This window comes from Lissotriton vulgaris, chromosome 3_1 (genome assembly GCF_964263255.1).
Source record: "Lissotriton vulgaris chromosome 3_1, aLisVul1.2, whole genome shotgun sequence".
In the NCBI taxonomy this organism is placed as follows: domain Eukaryota; kingdom Metazoa; phylum Chordata; class Amphibia; order Caudata; family Salamandridae; genus Lissotriton; species Lissotriton vulgaris.
In genome coordinates, this window is record NC_141689.1 from 469,387,358 (window position 1) to 469,405,987 (window position 18,630).

At 43.6% G+C, this 18,630-nt stretch overlaps 1 protein-coding gene across 1 annotated transcript in view; it reads left to right on the forward strand.

Annotated features, from left to right (window-relative positions):
* The window catches only part of CWC27 (CWC27 spliceosome associated cyclophilin), a 1,011,903-nt gene extending 1,004,183 nt beyond the window's left edge, over nt 1-7,720 (forward strand). Inside the window, exon 14 of the mRNA XM_086960691.1 lies at nt 4,461-7,720. Within this exon, the coding sequence (XP_086816817.1) occupies nt 4,461-4,632 (172 nt within the window). The 3' untranslated portion in view covers nt 4,633-7,720. The remainder of the gene's footprint in view (nt 1-4,460) is intronic.
* The last annotated feature ends 10,910 nt before the right edge of the window (nt 7,721-18,630 follow it).

Genomic DNA, 18,630 nt, shown 5'->3' on the forward strand with positions numbered 1-18,630 from the left:
TTAGGAAACATTCCCCTAGAAAACATCTGCAAGGCAGCAACTTGGTCTACAACACACACCTTCACTAAACACTATTGTGTTGATGGACAAGGACAGCTTGGCCTACTGCAGCTTGCTTAAAACTCTCTTTCAAACTACTGCAACAGACACAGGTGACCACCGCTAGGGGAGACACTGCTGCACAATCGATGCTAAGTGTACAATCTGCAGCTCATATGCCTCGAACGGAAAATGCCACTTACCAGTATGCCTCTGTTCTTGGCATGTAGAGCTGCAGAGTTGTACACGCCCTCCCGCCTCCCCGGGACCTGTGTCTGTTCCAGTTTTATCTTAATTAGATATACACGCATGGACATCCTTTCTTCTTTCTACTAACTCGATCATATCCCATCATGACGAAAAACAATCTAAGGGTGGAGCCAATGCCCATGCACACTATCGTCCAAGGGAGGAGTCACCTATCTCATGACTACAAAGACTTCTTCCAAGACGACAACAACATGCAATCATCCAAGCCCAACACCAGGTGGCGATCTAATGCTAAGTGTACAACTCTGCAGCTCAAGAACAGATGCATACTGGTAAGTAGCATTTTCCTTATCCTTCTGCGTATAACCGCAAACTCAACATTCTAATCCGCATTCAGTTTACTACATTCTAATGCTTGCATCACAGTTCTTTGGAATCCATCAGGAGCCACAAGGATTCCGTCAATACAGACACCCTTAACACTATACTTGGTACCTGACAGAAAATCACGTGGACATTTTGACTGATTCTGAAACGGTAAATAACAGTTGGTAGTTAGGATCATCATAGGAACTTGAGTGTATATTACTTTTTTGATTAAGCAATACCTGAGTATGAGTGTTATCAATGTATGATGAACTACCAGCATCGGGTTACAGCATGTATGAGAGTCCTTAAATTATTATTTGTTTTCTTGCCCTCAGTACCAATTTTTTATAGATTGTTTACACACCAGGTTATAACTGGATTTTACTGGATGGCCCTTTATGTGTAATTCACAATGCAACAGAGGTCCACAATCTATATCGTGGCTAACATGGTTAAAAAACTAACTACCTGTTCCCAGAATTATCTATATTGCAGCACTTTGGGGATGTGACTCAAGTCTAGGTTTTTGTCGGTGTCATCAAAGACTCATACATGAAGGTTTTTGGAATCCACACTTAACCCGGTAGTGATACTATGAGACAGATGTAAAGAGTGTGAAAAGACAGTGCAAGGCTAATTGTGAGTCATCAAACCTTGATCTACTCCTTAGTTTGACCTGGACTCAGTTATTTGCACAGAACGAAAAAGAAGTTTATGATTATGCTCCTGCACTGGGATTTTGAGCTTTTTTATTTTATACACAATTGCTTAGGATAGATATATATAAAACTGATACAAGCACCTGCATATGTCAATGCTAATGGAAAACTTTTTTAGTTCGGTTTAACAACTCAATCAACCCTTCCTTCAGTACCTAAATACATGGGACAGTCAGTATCAAGCACTTGTGCAGTCCTGGGGGCTTCTCAAAGATCTGAACTTTACTGCCATTTGGCAAAGTCTGTCTAGTGGTCAGATAATAGCTGTTCTGATACCCAAGCTTAAAATCCTTGAGCTGGATTGAAGGTAGAGGCCTTGTTCTCTGTATCTTCCAAATGTCTGAACACCTTGCCCATGTGTTTTGCCAAAGTAGTCGTACGGAATTCAAGAAACGCCAAAAACCTTCCTGCATTACAGACTGTTGGTGAAATGTTAATCATAAGTATCTGAACCAGTCCAAAGCTTCCATCAAGCCGATTTGATGAACTTGAATTTATTTCCAGAGCATTACAGCCACTGCAGTGCTACAAAAAACCTTTCGGGACTTTTTCATAATCATGCATTTTGTAAGACATTTTCCACCATTCCTTGTATTTCTGTACATTCTTTAAAAGTACTTTCATTCTGAGACCTGCTGCAGTTGTTCTAATTTATTTTGATGAGTCTGGTGTTTGTGAACACCTGCTGGTTACGGTTGGATTGTACTTGCCTAGACATTACCTTCATTTCTTTATTGCTGTGAAAGGCTTTTTGTTGTCTCTTGCAACCAAGCAATTCCTCCCATATGTACTACTGAGCTTGGCCCACCTACCAAACAGTAAGTCTTGGAAAACTCAGGTAATGCTTTTTGTGACTATCTGTCCTCCGGTTTGAAAAGACTTTGGTTTGTTACCCGCTTGATTGTCCTTTCTGCTGTCAGATCACTGAAGTCCATACAGAAAACTTATGTGAAAAAGGGAACACCCTTGTCGTCTTCATAAAGAGAAAAAATACTCACTCCAGACATAGCTCCTGCAACATGCTGGCAGATGAGCAACAGGTTATTGTTCCCCAACACTGATGACAGCTAGAAGAGTAAGTGTCCAAACATCACCATCATGATCAGGTCATTCAGGGAAGTAGCTCTCTTTCTTTTGCATAAATAAGATTGTGATAAAGTGTCAAGAGGAACATTCATCCTTATACACAAGTTTAGGAATCCCGAATGGGAACCCTAGGAGGGTAGAGAGGTCCTCAGAGAAGAGGATGGAAGAGATACGTCCTCCCTGTCGTAGACTCAAAAACAAAATAGTATCCCCTCTGGAACCAGGATTGCTCCTGTAGAAGAGGTAAAGGACTGGGGGATGGCCAGTACAGCTGGTTTGATGTAAAATGTGGCAGTGTTTGTTTATGGTGCGTTTCACCATGTTAGATGACGAGTTGTAGGTTGTCACGCATGTCAAGCCTCTTGATTCAGGTACCTTTGTTTTCTCAAGAAGTGCCTCCCTGTGGATGATACTTAACCCGTTGTTTGGCCTTGCTAACGACATGGACCTGGTATCCACAGTACTGGAGTTTTTTTGCTCAGGTTTGTTGCTTCCCTCTTAAAGTCCTGTGTCTTAGAACATTTGCGTCTGATAGCCCGAAGTTGGCCCTTGGGTAAGTTCTCCCTCAGCACTCCTGGATGCACGCTATTGAAGTGCAGCAGACTATTACGGTCTGTAGGTTTTGTTTACAGAGAAGTTCTCAGTCTTCCATCTTCCATGATAATGTTAACATCAAGGAAGGACACCTTTGTGTTGTTGTACGAGAACGTTTTGTACATTGGTGTAAGTGTGAGCTGCCCTACTCTGAGGGCCTGTATGTGCAGATGAGATGACATATGTAAATCCACGTTCAATTCATATACTTTGACTCACGATTGAACTCAAAATTGAGTGAGCGCACCTGGTTTGATATTACTGGGATCACCATAGGATATGTTTTTCCTAGTGAAAATACCTTGATTGTCACAATGGGCACTTATTTGCTTGGGGACTGCACTGTGAAGTATCACGACAACAGTACGCCAACCTCTCTGGCTTTACAGCAGAAATGATAGCATGTACTTTTGTACCTTTCTCTATACAGGTAATTCCCGGAAAATGCAGCTGCAAGTATATGCCTTTCTCTAACGTCTTTCACATGCAAATTGCATGAACACGTTATTCACGTCTTCGGGGGAAGTGACTTCATCGCTACCCACCCTGAGGAAAGCCCAGGACCTTAGATAGGCCATTAGGATAGGGCTGAAACATGTTGGTGTTCAAGGGTCATAGGACCATCACATCCTTTTAGCCCTACATTTTTTTCTCTCTGAGTTTTATATAGCGCAAACTTGACCTGTAGGTATCGGGTATCAGAGCGCTTTACATGAGTACAAGTTGCATTACACAAGGACACATTCATTTTTGTTAGGCACTGGGAGATTAAGTGATTTGCGCAGAATCACAGGATGTTGAGTCATTACCGAGACTCGAACCCTGTTCCCTGGATTTGAGGTTGACCACCCTAGCCGTTGGACCACATCTTCTTTACATACTATTTACATACAATAGTGGGTGTGTTGCCACCTGGCGTACTGACCATCCCCCAGTCCTTTACCTCTTCTGCAGGAACCATCCTGGTTCCAGAGGGGATAATATTTTATTTTTAAAGATGTACAAATATACATAGATCTAGTGTATTATTAAAAGTAATGTAACTGTCTTAGAATGCCTTTTTCCACTGAGCTTTCCATGACAATTCTATGTCGGTGTTCCTTTTATTGACGCTGGAAGGTTTAAGTACTAACTTACCAAAGAATAAATATCTGGGTAATGTTAGGTGTTAGGATGCTTTTTCCTGTAGAGGTTTGTTACATTTGTGCATTTATGATCCTCTCTTGCTTTGTAACTCCAATACTGGCTTTTATTCACTCGACATTTCTGAGCACATTTCAATCTAATAAAAAAAACAGGCATACAAAGTTTTGTTTAAAGATAGCATGTGAGTATCAACATTCAAATCAAACCTGCTTTAAAATTGTTGTATTGTACAATCATATGGCATACCATTTTAATCAATCTTAAAATGACACACATAACTTCTATATATTCTTTCAGGATGTCCCACGTTCTGCAATTTGATGATAAAAGTAAGAAAGTTAAGGACGCAACCATGCAGGATGAAGATACTTTTGAAATATATGACCCTCGAAATCCCGTCAATAAAAGAAGACGAGAAGAAAGTAAAAAGATCATGAAAGAGAAGAAAGAAAGGAAAAACTTGATGTAGTTAACGGAAAGTCAATCCAAACTGCAAATCAAAATTCTCTCAAAGTGAACTTAAAGAAAGACTTTTTTTAAAACCTAGATTCAAATGATACTTTTTCTTAAGGTCTGCAGCTGTGAATATAAAGAAAATGAGTATTTCTAATTGGTATTGTGTTATTCTATATGCAGTCCAACACTTAATTTTCTGTTGCTCTAATTTACGTTATTCCATCTCACACAATGTGAATGTTAATAATTTACATGCTTCCATTGTGCTTTGTACCCTTCTATTTTTCACTAGGAAATGTTCCAATTGGGTTTTTCAGTGTTTGGTCCTGTCAAAGGTAATGCTCCACCAATTAACCTAGACTCTCTTGCCAAGATAGAGTCCTTTTAACTTGGATAGATTATGTGTGTTTTGTTATTGAATTCATCAGGTTGGTGTCAATTAGTTTAATAGATATATGATAAAATGCACCATGTCATGCTCTATAAGGATACTGTAAGTCACAAAGGAGTTTCATGAACATATAGAGGAACGAGGTAGAAGGCCTCCTGATAATACATGGTCCCACCATCACCCTTCTTTTAAGCCACCTAAACCTACAGTATCTTGTTCTTTCATGTTCATTGCAGACAAGCAGAATAACATCAGAATTTGTAGTATGAAATTAAGCACCCCTAAAAGTAGATAGTAATTTTTGTAAAAAGATATTAGCATTAGTTTAATGTGAATCAGATTTTAAAATGTTCTTACCCACAGAATGCATGTAAACATGCAGAGATTCCTTATTTCCTGTAACGACCTATAGTGTGGAAACATTATCATGTTGCCATAACTAATTTTTTCTGCTATGTATATTGACTCCGTGGTGGTCACCACTGGGTAGTTCTAGTTAGGACCATGTATCAATGGAAATTGTTTTTGTTTGCTAATAACTTTTGCACAGTTAAAAAGTTTGAAACAAATGTCTCATCTGCCTCTGATCCTTCCTGAATGGTTTTGTGGTGATCCTTCAAGTGGAAATAGGAATATGTCTGGACTCTCTTATCGCGTTTTCCCCATGCAGTTTTATCAAAGGAAAATTGAACAGCAATACAGATAAAATGGCTGAACAGAATTACATCAAATTCGTCAGAAAGCTAGATCTATACCCAGAAAATGTGTTGTTTGTAATTTGATGTAAATTTGTCCAGTCGTTTTTGAGAAATTAAGATCCAAAATGTATGTATATTTCATGTTGTGAAGGATCAGCAGACCCAACATATCAAAAGATTAATGGCCTGATTTTGGTCTTGGCCGATAGGAAACTCTGTCACAAACGTGACAGAGATCCTGTTCTCCATATTAAAAACGCCATAGGATATTATGCACTTGTAATATGGCGGACAAGATATCCGTCACGTTCGTGATGAGTATCCGATCTGCCAAGATCGAAATGAGCCATTAAAGATAATGGGGCAACCCAGTTAACCTCAGAACCTGGGTAATTACAATATACAATAACAGTGGTTCTGTCGGTAAGTTCAACTGATTTGTAATAGGTATTAGATACCCTGCAGAAAAAAGTATTGATCATGCAGCCAGGTAACACACCAAAGAAACAATTTCTTTAAGGTATGGAATTGGATTTCTTTACTTAATGTTAATATAAAAGCAATACAACATCATAGAGGCTGTCCGTGACATATAACACATGCGGCAAAAGAATGTGACTAGTGACTGATCGTGGTAAGTGACATAGTGTTGTGCACAGGTGACATAAACAACATATATAAAACACATATATACCAAAAAGTTTTTTTGAAAAAGCAAGTCCAAAGTTCAAACCATAAATCCCAACAATAGTTATGAATTCATATTCAAGGCAGGGAAATTGAGAGGACCAGTTGCGACAATAACTTTAACCCTTCAATCCTAGACTGTTGTGCTCTTAATTCAGCATGAAAGGCGGGTCTTCATCAGGACAGGGGGGGACGTAAGGCAGCCAGAAGTTTGGTTCAGACAGTTGTAACCAGTAGTTCAGGAAGGTGTCAGCTGACACCTCTAGCACACATCAGTTGATTGTGGTCCGTTCGAGAGTTGAATGCTCATCTTCACCAGCCGGTGGAAATGGTTTGTGGAGTGTACATCGATCAATTAATTATTTAAGAGTTACTCGTGACGTCCTTATCTGTGCGTAGTTAATTCACTAAAATCGAAATGAGGCCCTAAGTCAGATTGGCTGCCATCAACAAAGATATTTCTGCAGCAATTTTAGGACTGCGGAACTCTGTTCTGTATCCTGAAAAAATTATTTTCAATTTGAAGGCCCCGGGGTAGTCACCACTTTAAAAAAAGTTAGGTACGTGCGGCTCCCCCTTCCCAATCAATATAAATACACAGTGGACCCCATCCCCCAGGACCTGCATTGTATTTCATTTGTAGGGGATGGGGGCTTGCAGCCCCCCCTGAGTATTTTCATGGTTCTGGAGATCCCATTCCATATGCGCCTCCGAGCCATTAAATGGGACATGGGACCGCATCTACTGCGGCAAGAAATCTTCATTGTTGTGGTGGGAGGGATGCGGCTTTCCTCCCCGGCCATTGCCCCCCACCACCACCACCACTCCCAACATTGATTATAGTTGTTAGGTGCCCCGGGGGAACCAACCCCAAAAAAATTTATTTTTTTAAAACATAGGGTGAATATGAAATGAGAAGAGTAGCAGCTCATTTCATATTCTCTACTCCTTTTGGAGTTTACCCCATAATGCCTTACAAATACTTTTTGCTTACTTTTTAGGATCCTGGTGGTGCCCTTCTAGAAAGGGTGAGGTAACACCAAGCATTTTGTTGGTAAATGTTGTGAGGGGCTACAGGGAGTGCAGCAACCCCCTAAGAACATTTTAAAAAACTGGCTGTAAGTTTACTTTGTCATTGAATACAAGACACAATCAGTTCTTACCATCTTTTCAAAGCACTCCAAGCTGGAGCTGTATGCTCTCCAGCTGGAGTGCGAGGATCTCTTGTGGTCGGCTCTGTGGCTTCTTATTGTGGCCTGAAGATTGTGAAAAAAAGATTCAACACAAGTTTAAGGTTGCTTTGAATAAAAATACTTTATTTAAAATATTTTGTGATAGTAATTATTATTAATCATAGCCATGTTCACGGTGTAATACATTGGATTATATTTATTGATAAAGTGTCAATCAGTCAATCAATCAGCATTTGTAAAGCACATGACTGTCATTGCTAAGGGTATCTGGGCGTTGTGTCTCCATTGAAGAGCCAGGTCTTGAGACTCTTTCTGGTTTGCCAGCAAAGGGGCTGTACATAGCTGGAGGGGAAGGTCACTCCAGATCTTGGCAGTGATGTATGAGAAGGAGCGCCTGTGGCTGTGATGGATACAGGGAGTGTGTTCGAGGGCAAGTGAAGAGGAGTGCAGGCATTTGGAGGGATTGGGGAAGTTTAGTCAATGGTTGACGTAGGCCGATCCTAGGTCTTGGAGGGCTTTGTTGGCGTTCAAGAGGATCTTGAACTGGCATTTCTTCAGGATGGGGAGCCAGTGGAGGTCTCTCAGGTTGGGGGCGACGTAGGTAATTTATTGACAAAGCAAATAGTTCTACTTTATGTATGTTAGTGTGCTGAACCCCTGATAAAGCCAATATGGCTTCTCTTTACATTTTGGACTTCTGACCCTTTGGCTCAGCCAGTAGGCCTGCCTTACTTAACCCCTTGCATGCTACCGCTATTCTGCGCCTGTGCGGCACATTCCGATCGCGGGTACGGTCATGCCCGCCGGGAGCCGTCATCAGCACACGAGCACTGTGTGCCATGGCGGCTCCCGGCCGTCATCAGCATGCAAGGGGTTAAAATGACACCCTTTGTATTGTTACTTTACATTGTTTTTAAACTGAGAAATTCACTGAAAAGATAAAAGTTAAAGTGATGTTATAGTTAGGTAAAAATATTAATTAAAATGTACCATTATAAACTAAAATAAACACTTATATTCACTAGTTATAGTTTGCTGAGCTAACCATAACTTGCTCCCACGTCATGCACTGTTTACGACCTCACATATTGCCTTACTCATGACATGTTCAATGATAATTGATAACATCTCAAATAACGTTATTGGAATCATCACTGATGACATCATCCCCCAATCTGCTATTTTGTTTACTCTACAAGCCAGTACAGCCTTTGAAATAGATAAATATGGGCTAAATGGTACAGAAGCATATAAAGCATAAATTTCAAAAATATATGTGCTTACATACAATAAGTAGACTGTAGTCGACTGAATCTAGGCACACACGCCTCATTAGATGTTCATGCACCTACTATGCATAACTTTAGCAATGTGCAAACATTTTCATGGAGAGTCCACTAGCTCCAGACACCCATGCTCCATTAGGCCCAAGCTTCTACTACACTCAGTTTCACCCTGTAAAAAACCCTTAACAGGAGAACACTCACTCCAGACATCCAAGCACTATTAGAAGTTGTGACTCCTACTATGTGCAGCCTACACCCTGAGCAAAGTTCTTTACGGAGAGCCTACTTCCTTCAAACATCCGTGTTCCATTAGGTGGCCAAACGCCTTCTGTGCATAGCCTTCACCCTATGCACAGCTCTTTTTAGAAAGCTCACTCCCTTCATACAGCCAAGTCCCTACCATGCACAGCCATCACCCTGTGCACAGAGAGTCTACTTGCCACAGACTGTCAATCCCTTTTAAGTGATGAAGGGTCTACTATGCTGCAACCTTTGTTCGGTGGACAATCCTTCATGGAGAGTACACACCCTCCCTAAGAGACAGCCCAGAGGGACGTTCGGGGTACCGACGGACAGAGCGTTGCTCCAAGTACCTGAGCTGAAGCCAGGTGAGGTGGGGCCGTTCCTTCCTGCCACAAAGTCAGGAGGATGGTTAGGTATGACGTCTCCAGGTGATATTATTCTATTTTATCTTTAGCAGTAGCATTAATGGTCCTGAGGAAGCAGCAGGAGACCACCTGGCTCCGTACGTCTGCAGAAACATGTCGACCTTAGATACTTATTAGTAGTCATTTGTTACACTACTACTTGCACTGTTTTTACTGATTTGGGATTGAAGGGGTACTGAATAAAAGTTTACATCATGCACTGCTTATGACCTCACATATTCTCATGACATGTTCAATGGCATAATTGATGACTTCACTGGTGACATCAAATGAGTGTGACACTTTGCTATACGTTTCTGACACTTTGCTCACTTTGCCACTGGATTCAAGCAAGCCCGGCTGAAGACGGCTGGAATGCCAGAAACCGGTCCTGGGAAGCTTGATTTCGGTCCAGAGAAGACATGGCTTGGCAGTTCGGGCTGGACTGTTCCCATGAGGCACAGGGTCAGACTGATTTGCATATGGCCATGTCTAAACTGGGGTGGCGGAGTGAGCTAAAGAACGGTGATGTATAAAACCCATATCAGTTGACTGGAGGTGAATGTTTGTATTGTCAACGCTCCGTCCATCACCCCCTTTGGTTTTTCTTCGTTTGCCCTAAGTTGACAGGGTATGCTCAGACGTGAGCCCCTTGCTCACTTTGCCACTGGATTCAAGCAAGCCCGGCTGAAGACGGCTGGAATGCCAGAAACCGTTCCTGGGAAGCTTGTTTCCGGTCCAGGCAAGTCATGGCTTGGCAGTTCGGGCTGGACTGTTCCCATGAGGCACAGGGTCAGACTGATTTGCATATGGCCATGTCTGAACTGGGGTGGCGGAGTGAGGTAAAGAACTGTGATGGATTAAACCCAGATCAGTTGACTGGGGGTGAGTGTTTGTATTGTCAACGCTCCGTCCATCACCCCTTTTGTTTTTTCTTTGTTCGCCCTAAGTTGGCAGGGTATGCTCACTTTGCCACTGGATTCAAGCAAGCCCGGCTGAAGAAGGCTGGAATGCCAGAAACCTTTCCTGGGAAGCTTGATTCCGGTCCAGGGAAGACATGGCTTGGCAGTTCGGGCACAGGGTCAGACTGATTTGCATATGGCCATGTCTGAACTGGGGTGGCGGAGTGAGCTAAAGAACGGTGATGGATTAAACCCAGATCAGTTGACTGGGGGTGAGTGTTTGTATTGTCAACGCTCCGTTCATCACCCCCTTTAGTTTTTCTGTGATAACATACATATCACACAATTTTCAAATAAAATATCTCCATACTTTCGCAAACCAAACTTATGCTAATAAATAGGACATACTGGACACCCAAGGAAATCTTTAAACTCAATCTTAGTGAGAGCCCGAGATGCTGGAACTGTAAATCCAATGTTGGTAACCTCTCCCACATCCTCTTCTCTTGCCCTACTTTACAAACATACTGGGACAAGGTTTACAAGTGTATAAGTAACGCTTTTCAGCATAGTCCCTCCAAGGGAATTTTCCTATATTATATTAGGTGTCGTGGACCCTAAAGTCGAAAATGTAAATGACCGATACCTGCTAGACCTCATGCTCACTTTAGCCTGTAAAATTGTATTATGTAAGTGGAAAAACACCAACGAAGTGTCTTTTAGAATGTGGTAAGAGTAAGAGTGGCTATCTTTCCTCAGAGGAGCGGACAATATGGCGCTCCATACCTTTCCATGGCGTAAAACCCACAGTCAAGTCGAGTCAGATGCATTTGTATCGTGCACATATCACGTCCAAAGAGTCTCATGGCGCTAAACTCTGGAAGTCCCTTGATGCTTCATCATTCTCCTACGACCCACCGTGAAAATCTCCTGTACTGTATTGTAGCTCTTGCCTGTATAATTGCGTAGAATGCCACTACTTGACACACTTGTGCTATATAATGTACTGTGTATGCCCTTGAACTCACGTAGAGAATTGTGCTGGTTCACTTACCTCTACGTCTTTGCAAACTCACTGCAAATACCTTGGCTTGGCACTTGAGTAATTTATATTTTCTATTTATTTACTTTGTCTTTGTATTTGTTTTCTCCTGATTGATTGATTGCTTTACTTATTACTATTATTACTGTTCTTATTATTTGTTATTTCTTGTAACTCAAAAAAAAAATAAGTGGGCGACTTGGACTTGGGCCAGAGGCATCTGGTGCCGGGGTGGAACTAGGGGCAGGCTTGCAGTTCTTCAGGTCACAGAGTCTTTACTTGGAAGATAGTTGCTTGGTGAACAGGTCTGCTGTTCTCTGGAGTCTTGATCTTTGTTGAAGGCAGGCAACTCTGTGTTGTCTGGCTCTCCTTAGGTCATCATGAACTGAAGTTCATGGCTGGGGGGGGGGCACCTAAATACTACATTTAGGGGTGTTTAAACATGGTGTCAGGTAGAGCCAATGGGCCACTGACCTTAATGATGACTACACCCTCTAAATGCTCATCCCGCGAGGGGGGTGGGCACTTCCCTGATTGAATGAGTTCTACCATCTTCAAGATGTTGGGCACTGAAAAGTGTTCTGCGCCTCACCTCCAGCACCTATGGGGTGGGGTTAGCAGAGGAGGTCACACCTCCTATTCTTTCAGCATTTTCCCGCCTGTTCTTCCTCCAAAAAGGGGGTGAGAACAGGAAAGGGGCCTGCTCCCTCTAACAGGAGAAGCTGGCATTGTATTACAAAGGCATGAAGGCCTTTGAAGCTCCCCGCCACGGATGGCTCTTCCTGACCGGTAAAGGCATTATTCTCGGCCTCCGAGTTCTCAGGCACTCTCCCCATGATGTCAGAACACTGTCTGGTGGTAGCCGGCTGGCTCAGGCTCATTGGTGACCACACTAAGGATTGGTAGGTTTCGTGGGACCCCTAGGTGCACCTTTTAATAAATCTGACACTTGAATCACTGCAGGTTTATTAAGCTGAGATGTTTGGTACCAAACATCCCATATTTCAGTGAAGCCATCATGGAGCTTGGGAACTTGTAATGACGAGTGTCCAGCCCATGTACTCTCTATGGCTTACCTGGTCACTTACAATATCCAGGAATCAACAAGGATATTGCAGGGAAATATCTGTTCATTCAGATATGCCCTCCCAGGAGATATAGTGAACCCTGTCTTAGGGCTATGGCTTTCTAAAGAGGTCTCTTACCTTTATCTCATGCAGTGTCTATGCGCATGCCACATAGGGATGTGTGCCATGTCGACTTTTCAATTTTGTCTGCACCAAGATACGCATGCTGCAGTGGCAGTGTGCAGGAGCTTGGCAGTGGTCCCTTAGGGGGGCATAATTCGTGCTACACCCCTGGGTACCCTTCTTAACCATGAGGCCGTTGGTACCATAGGTAGTTTTTACTCAGGGACTTATATGTCAGCTAAAGGGGTGCCAATTGTGGTATCGTTTTAGGGAATGAACACTGGTACTGGAAACTGGTTTGCAGGGACCCAGTACTCTCCAGTTAATGTTGCATCAAAAGCCGTGCAAAACGTGTGAGGGTTGGGCGGTACTGCAACAGAATCTGACTGTTCGAGGCATGTGGGCTGCTGAATTCATATCTTAGCATAGATCGCCGCCTAGTGTTGGGTCCGGATGTTTGCACCTTGTTGTCTTGGAAGAGTCTTTGAAGTATCACGAGATAGGTGACTCCTCCCCTGGACTACAGTGCGCATGGGCATCTTCTCCATCTTCAGATTGTGTTTCTCCGCCATTGGGTTCGGATGCACTTCGACAACTCCAACTTCGAGACCGAAGTTTTCTAACTTTCCAAGGCCAAGAACTTCACACTTTCGATGGTATTGATTCTGCTCGGTACCCCTCGGCTCGACAACTCTTTCCATCTATATCTGGTAGTCGATGCGGGCCAGTGGGCCTTTTCGACGCCACGTGGGCCTCCTGCTGATGGAAAGGACCCTGTTCAAAAGATGCTCACAATGTCGATCCAAGTTTCCACATAGCGATAAGCATACGGTATGCAACAAGTGCCTATCTCCGGAGCACAACGAAGAAGACTGTCCAGCTTGCACTCAGTTCCGGTCGAAGAAAACCATCCGGAACTGAAGAGCTGCTCGACAAGAGATGCAGCGACAGGCACCTGAACCAGAAAACATTTTCGACGATGAACATGAGCTCCCAGAGGCAGCGCATCCGACCTAGAGCTCGTCACAGTCGAAGACCAGTCGGACTCCGATGACGACATCTCACCGGGGCAAACCTTGAGTACCAAAGCCCCATACCCTGCCTCCACCTCCAGACAAGTCTCCGGTCAAAGCATCGCCCAAAAGCCTTAGCTGCGACCGAAACACTGCTTCAGAAGCCCCGCCTTCCGGTCCGGTTCCGAAGACCATACCCAAGCCTTCCGGTACCCTGGGATTTAGCAGAACACTTTCCAAGAAGGCCATCAACTCAAAAAAGGCCACAGAGCCGAGACAGGGCGCATACACTAAAAAAGTCATTGGCCCTGAAAAAGGCCGCCGAGCCAAAGAAGGTTGTCGATCCGAAAAAGACTGTTAACCCGAAGAAGGTCGTCGACCCAAAGAAGACTGTCGACCCAAAGAAGGTTGTTGAGCCAAAGAAGATCGTCGACCCGAAAAAGGAGATCGACCCGAAAAAGGAAATCGACCCGAAAAAGGAAATCGACCCAAAGAAAGTCGTCGATCCGAAGACTGCCGCCGAGCCGAAGGCAGTCGAACCGAAAAAAGGTAGTCAAGCTGAAAAAACACATCGAGCCGAAAAAGGCAGTCGACCCGAAAAAGACCGTCGAACCGAAGAAGGTTGTAGAGTCAAACAAGGCCGTAAAGCCGAAAAGAGCTGTCGAGCAGACAAAAAAAGTCGAGCCGAAAAAAGCTCAACAGAGAAATAAAAACAAACAAGCAACCGATCCAAAACCATCGGCGCCAAAGCCACGGACAGAAGAATAAGAACTTTTTCATCCTGATCCAGTGAGCCCAGAACAAAATAGACTGTATATAGACCCTGATACAGGACACATATCAGTTTATAATAAAAACAAGAGAAGACTGGACATTGAAGTTCCTTCTCCTGTTCCTCCTAAGAAAAAGGACTTTGGGACATCCCCTTCAAGACCTTTCATACCTCCTCCTTTCACTCCTGACATGCCTTATGTTCCATATGCTCCTACACCACCACATTATGATGAGGGAGAAGACACGGGTGTAGATCCTCAACAGGATTTTATAGACTCTGATAATCAAGGAAACCAAGAGGACCCATGGGACGATCAGAATGACCCTGCTGACCCATATCATACACAACCCATACCCGATCCCTCGACATACCCCACAAAGCCATCTCCTACTGACGACACTGTCGCTTTTAACCAGCTACTTGACAGATCAGCTCAGTATTATAGTGTAGAAATGCACACTAACCCTGTAGAGGAGGATTTCCTATTTAACACCTTCCCTACATCAGAGAAGAGTGTACGTATACACCCTATGCTGAAGGGAGTACTAAAACATGCACCAGACATCTTTAAAGACCCAGCCAGGGCGTGTGTCCTCAATCCTAGAATTGAAAAGAAATATAAACCAGCCCCTACAGACCCCTCTTATATCAAGTCTCAGCTACCACTAGACTCCCTAGTTGTATCTAATGTCAGGAAAAGGGCACATTTGCAAATAACAGGTGATGCCCACCCTCCTGACAAGGAATCAAACATTTTAGAAGCCTCAGGGAAAAGAGTGGCTTCTCAGGCAGCAAATACCTGGAGAATTGCAAATACACAAGCTCTCCTGGCACGCTATGATAGAGCACACTATGATGAACTGGAAGGATTAGTAATAGCACCTACCAGCACCCTTTAAGGCAAAAGCAAATAACCTAATACAGGAAGGGAAATTCATTACTAACGTGTCTATAAAATGCGCCCTTGATGCAGCTGATACAGTCGCTAGGTCTGTCAACACTAGTGTGTTGCTATGCCAGCATGCCTGGCTCCGCATCTCGGGTTTTAAAAATGAGGTCCTATCTATTATACTCAATCAACCCATTAACCAGGATTTCTTATTTGGCCCTGCTGTTGATACCATCTTAGAAAAGATGAAAAAAGATACTGACATCACTAAGTCCATGGGTGCACTTCAATTCCAACAGTCCAGGAGCTCCTTTCGCCGCTCCTCTTTTCGAGGCTCAGGCAGAGGCAACACATCCCAAACCTCTTCATCATTTAAAAGTACCAAACAAGACACCTTTAATAGAGGTTCCAATAGAGGGGGTTATTGAGGAAACAATATCAAGGGCAGAAGACACTGTGGTAATAACACCAGAGCCTCCTCCGCCAACAAACAGTGACTTGCTCACACTCCCTCCAGACCACTTAACACCAGTCGGAGGCAGAATTACACAATTCCTACCAGTCTGGAGCGCCATTACCACAGACGGGTGGGTGAGACAAATTATCCAGTATGGTTATTGCCTGGAACTCACTTCTACTCCACCCACCATACCGCCCAAACACTGTCCAATGACCAAAGAACACCTCATGGTGTTACAGCAAGAGGTGCTATCTATGCTGGAAAAGGGTGCCATAGAGCCAGTCCCATTCCAACATCAAGGGACAGGAGTATACTCTCTATACTTCCTCATTCCCAAAAAAGACGGATCCCTCAGACTAATATTGGACCTCAGACCTCTGAACCAATACATACTCTCAGAGCATTTCCATATGATCACTCTACAACAGGTACTCCCACTACTCCAGCAAGGCGACTTCCTTGCTACACTAGACCTCAAAGATGCTTACTTTCACATCCCTATACATCCAGCTCACTGGAAATACCTCAAATTCACAATAGAAGGCCGCCACTATCAATTCAAAGTTCTCCCCTTCGGGGTAACTACAGCACCAAGGGTTTTTACAAAATGCCTAGCAGTAGTAGCAGCACACCTCAGAAGGCAACAGATCCTTGTGTTCCCCTACCTAGACGATTGGCTAATAAAAGCCAACTCATACGGACAGTGTGCAAGCCATACGTCTCAAACAATCCAGCTACTGCACAGTCTAGGATTTTCCATAAACTACCCAAAATCACATCTGCAACCCTCCCACATACAACAATATCTGGGAGCAACAATAGATACCTCAGTGGCGAAGGCATATCCAAACCCAGCCAGGATAGCTAACATACAGTCTCTCATTCAAAGATTTCAAATCCAACACTCCCTGTCAGCTCGAGTGTTCATGCAGCTTATAGGCATGATGGCCTCCTGCATATTCATTGTCCCTCACACTCTGCTTCACATGCGTCCCTTACAGGAATGCCTAGCACGGCAGTGGAACCAAGCTCAAGGGCAACTAAAAGACCTAGTGTTGATAGACAGTCGCACTTTCCAAGGGGCGACTGTTCCAAGAGCCAGTTCCACAAGTAGTATTAACAGCGGACGCATCACTGACAGGTTGGGGAGCCCAGCTCCTTCAATATACAGTCCAAGGCCTCTGGACAGTCAAGTAAAAGACACTACATATAAACCACTTAGAGTTCCTAGCAGTATTTCTAGCAATTTAAGCCTTTCAGAAATACTTGTGCAACAAGGCTGTCTTAATCCGGACGGACAACATGACAGCCATGTACTACATCCAAAAACAGGGAGGGACACACTCTCTGCAGCTATCTCACCTAGCACAGAGCATATGGAAATGGGCGAGCCCCAAAAACATTTTTCTCCTGGCAGAACACCTCCCAGGAATAGACAATCAGATAGCAGATCTACTAAGCCGACAGAGCCAACAGATACACGAATGGGAGATTCACTCTCAAGTTCTCCAACCATTCTTCCAAAAGTGGGGACATCCAGAAATATATCTGTTTGCCTCAAACAAAAACTCAAAATGCCCGTCCATTGCCGCCAGGTTCCCACACCTGTTGTCACAAGGCAATGCGATATGGATGAACTGGTCAGGCAGATTTGCGTACGCTTTTCCACCAACTCCACTGATTCAGTTAGTGGCACGCAAACTAAGGCAACAGTCACTCACAATGATCCTGGTTGCTCCCGCTTGGGCAAGACAGCCATGGTACACGACGCTCCTAGAACTCTTAGTAGTTCCTCACCAAAGGCTGCGCCTTTCCCCACAATTGCTAACACAGAACCATGGAGAAATCAGGCACCCAGATCCCAATCAGATGAACCTAGCGATCTGACTCCTGAGGTCTTAGAGTTCGAATATCTTAACTTGCCTCCAGACTGAATGAACATTATCAAAGAAGCAAGGCGCCCCACTACCAGAGCATGCTACGCAGCTAAATAGAAAAGATTTGTAATTTATTGTAATAATAACCAAATCAACCCATTAGATGCCTCCATACAAAACATAATCTGTTACCTGCTACATCTTCAAAGATCCAGCATACTCATCCGTAAGGCTACACCTGGCTGCTATAGCAGCATATCTTCAAAACAGACAACATGTGTCCCTGTTCAGAATACCACCTATCAAAGCTTTTATGGAAGGACTTAAGAGTTATCCCTCCAAAACATCTACCTTCGCCAGTCTGGAACTTGAACGTAGTATTTACCAGACTCATGGGACCACCCTTTGAACCACTTCATTCATGTTAACTACAATTCTTAACATAGAAGATGGCATTTTTAATTGCCATTACCTCCCTCAGGCAAGTGAGTGAGCTCCACGCACTAACCATTCATGGACCCTTCATGCAAATACGCCACAATAAGGTAGTGCTTCGCACAAACCCTAAGTTTATGCCAAAAGTTATCTCCACTTTCCACATCAATCAGTCCATAGAGTTGCCAGTTTTCTTTCAAAACCCGCAATCAGTGGCTGAAAGAGCTCTACACACACTAGATGTTATAAGAGCTCTGCTTTATTACGTTGACAGAACAAAATCATTCAGAAAGACAAAGCAGGTGGGCGATATGAATTTCAGCAGCCCACATGCCTCGAACGGAAAATGCTACTTACCAGTATGCATCTGTTCTTGGCATGTAGGGCTGCTGAAATTCATATCGCCCACCCTCCACCCCAGTGCCTGTCACAGTTGCAGGGTTATCTCTTCTACATACATTTACATGGTCATCTCTTACTTTCCTATACTCCATCTTTGCCACAATGGCGAAAAACTATCTGAAGA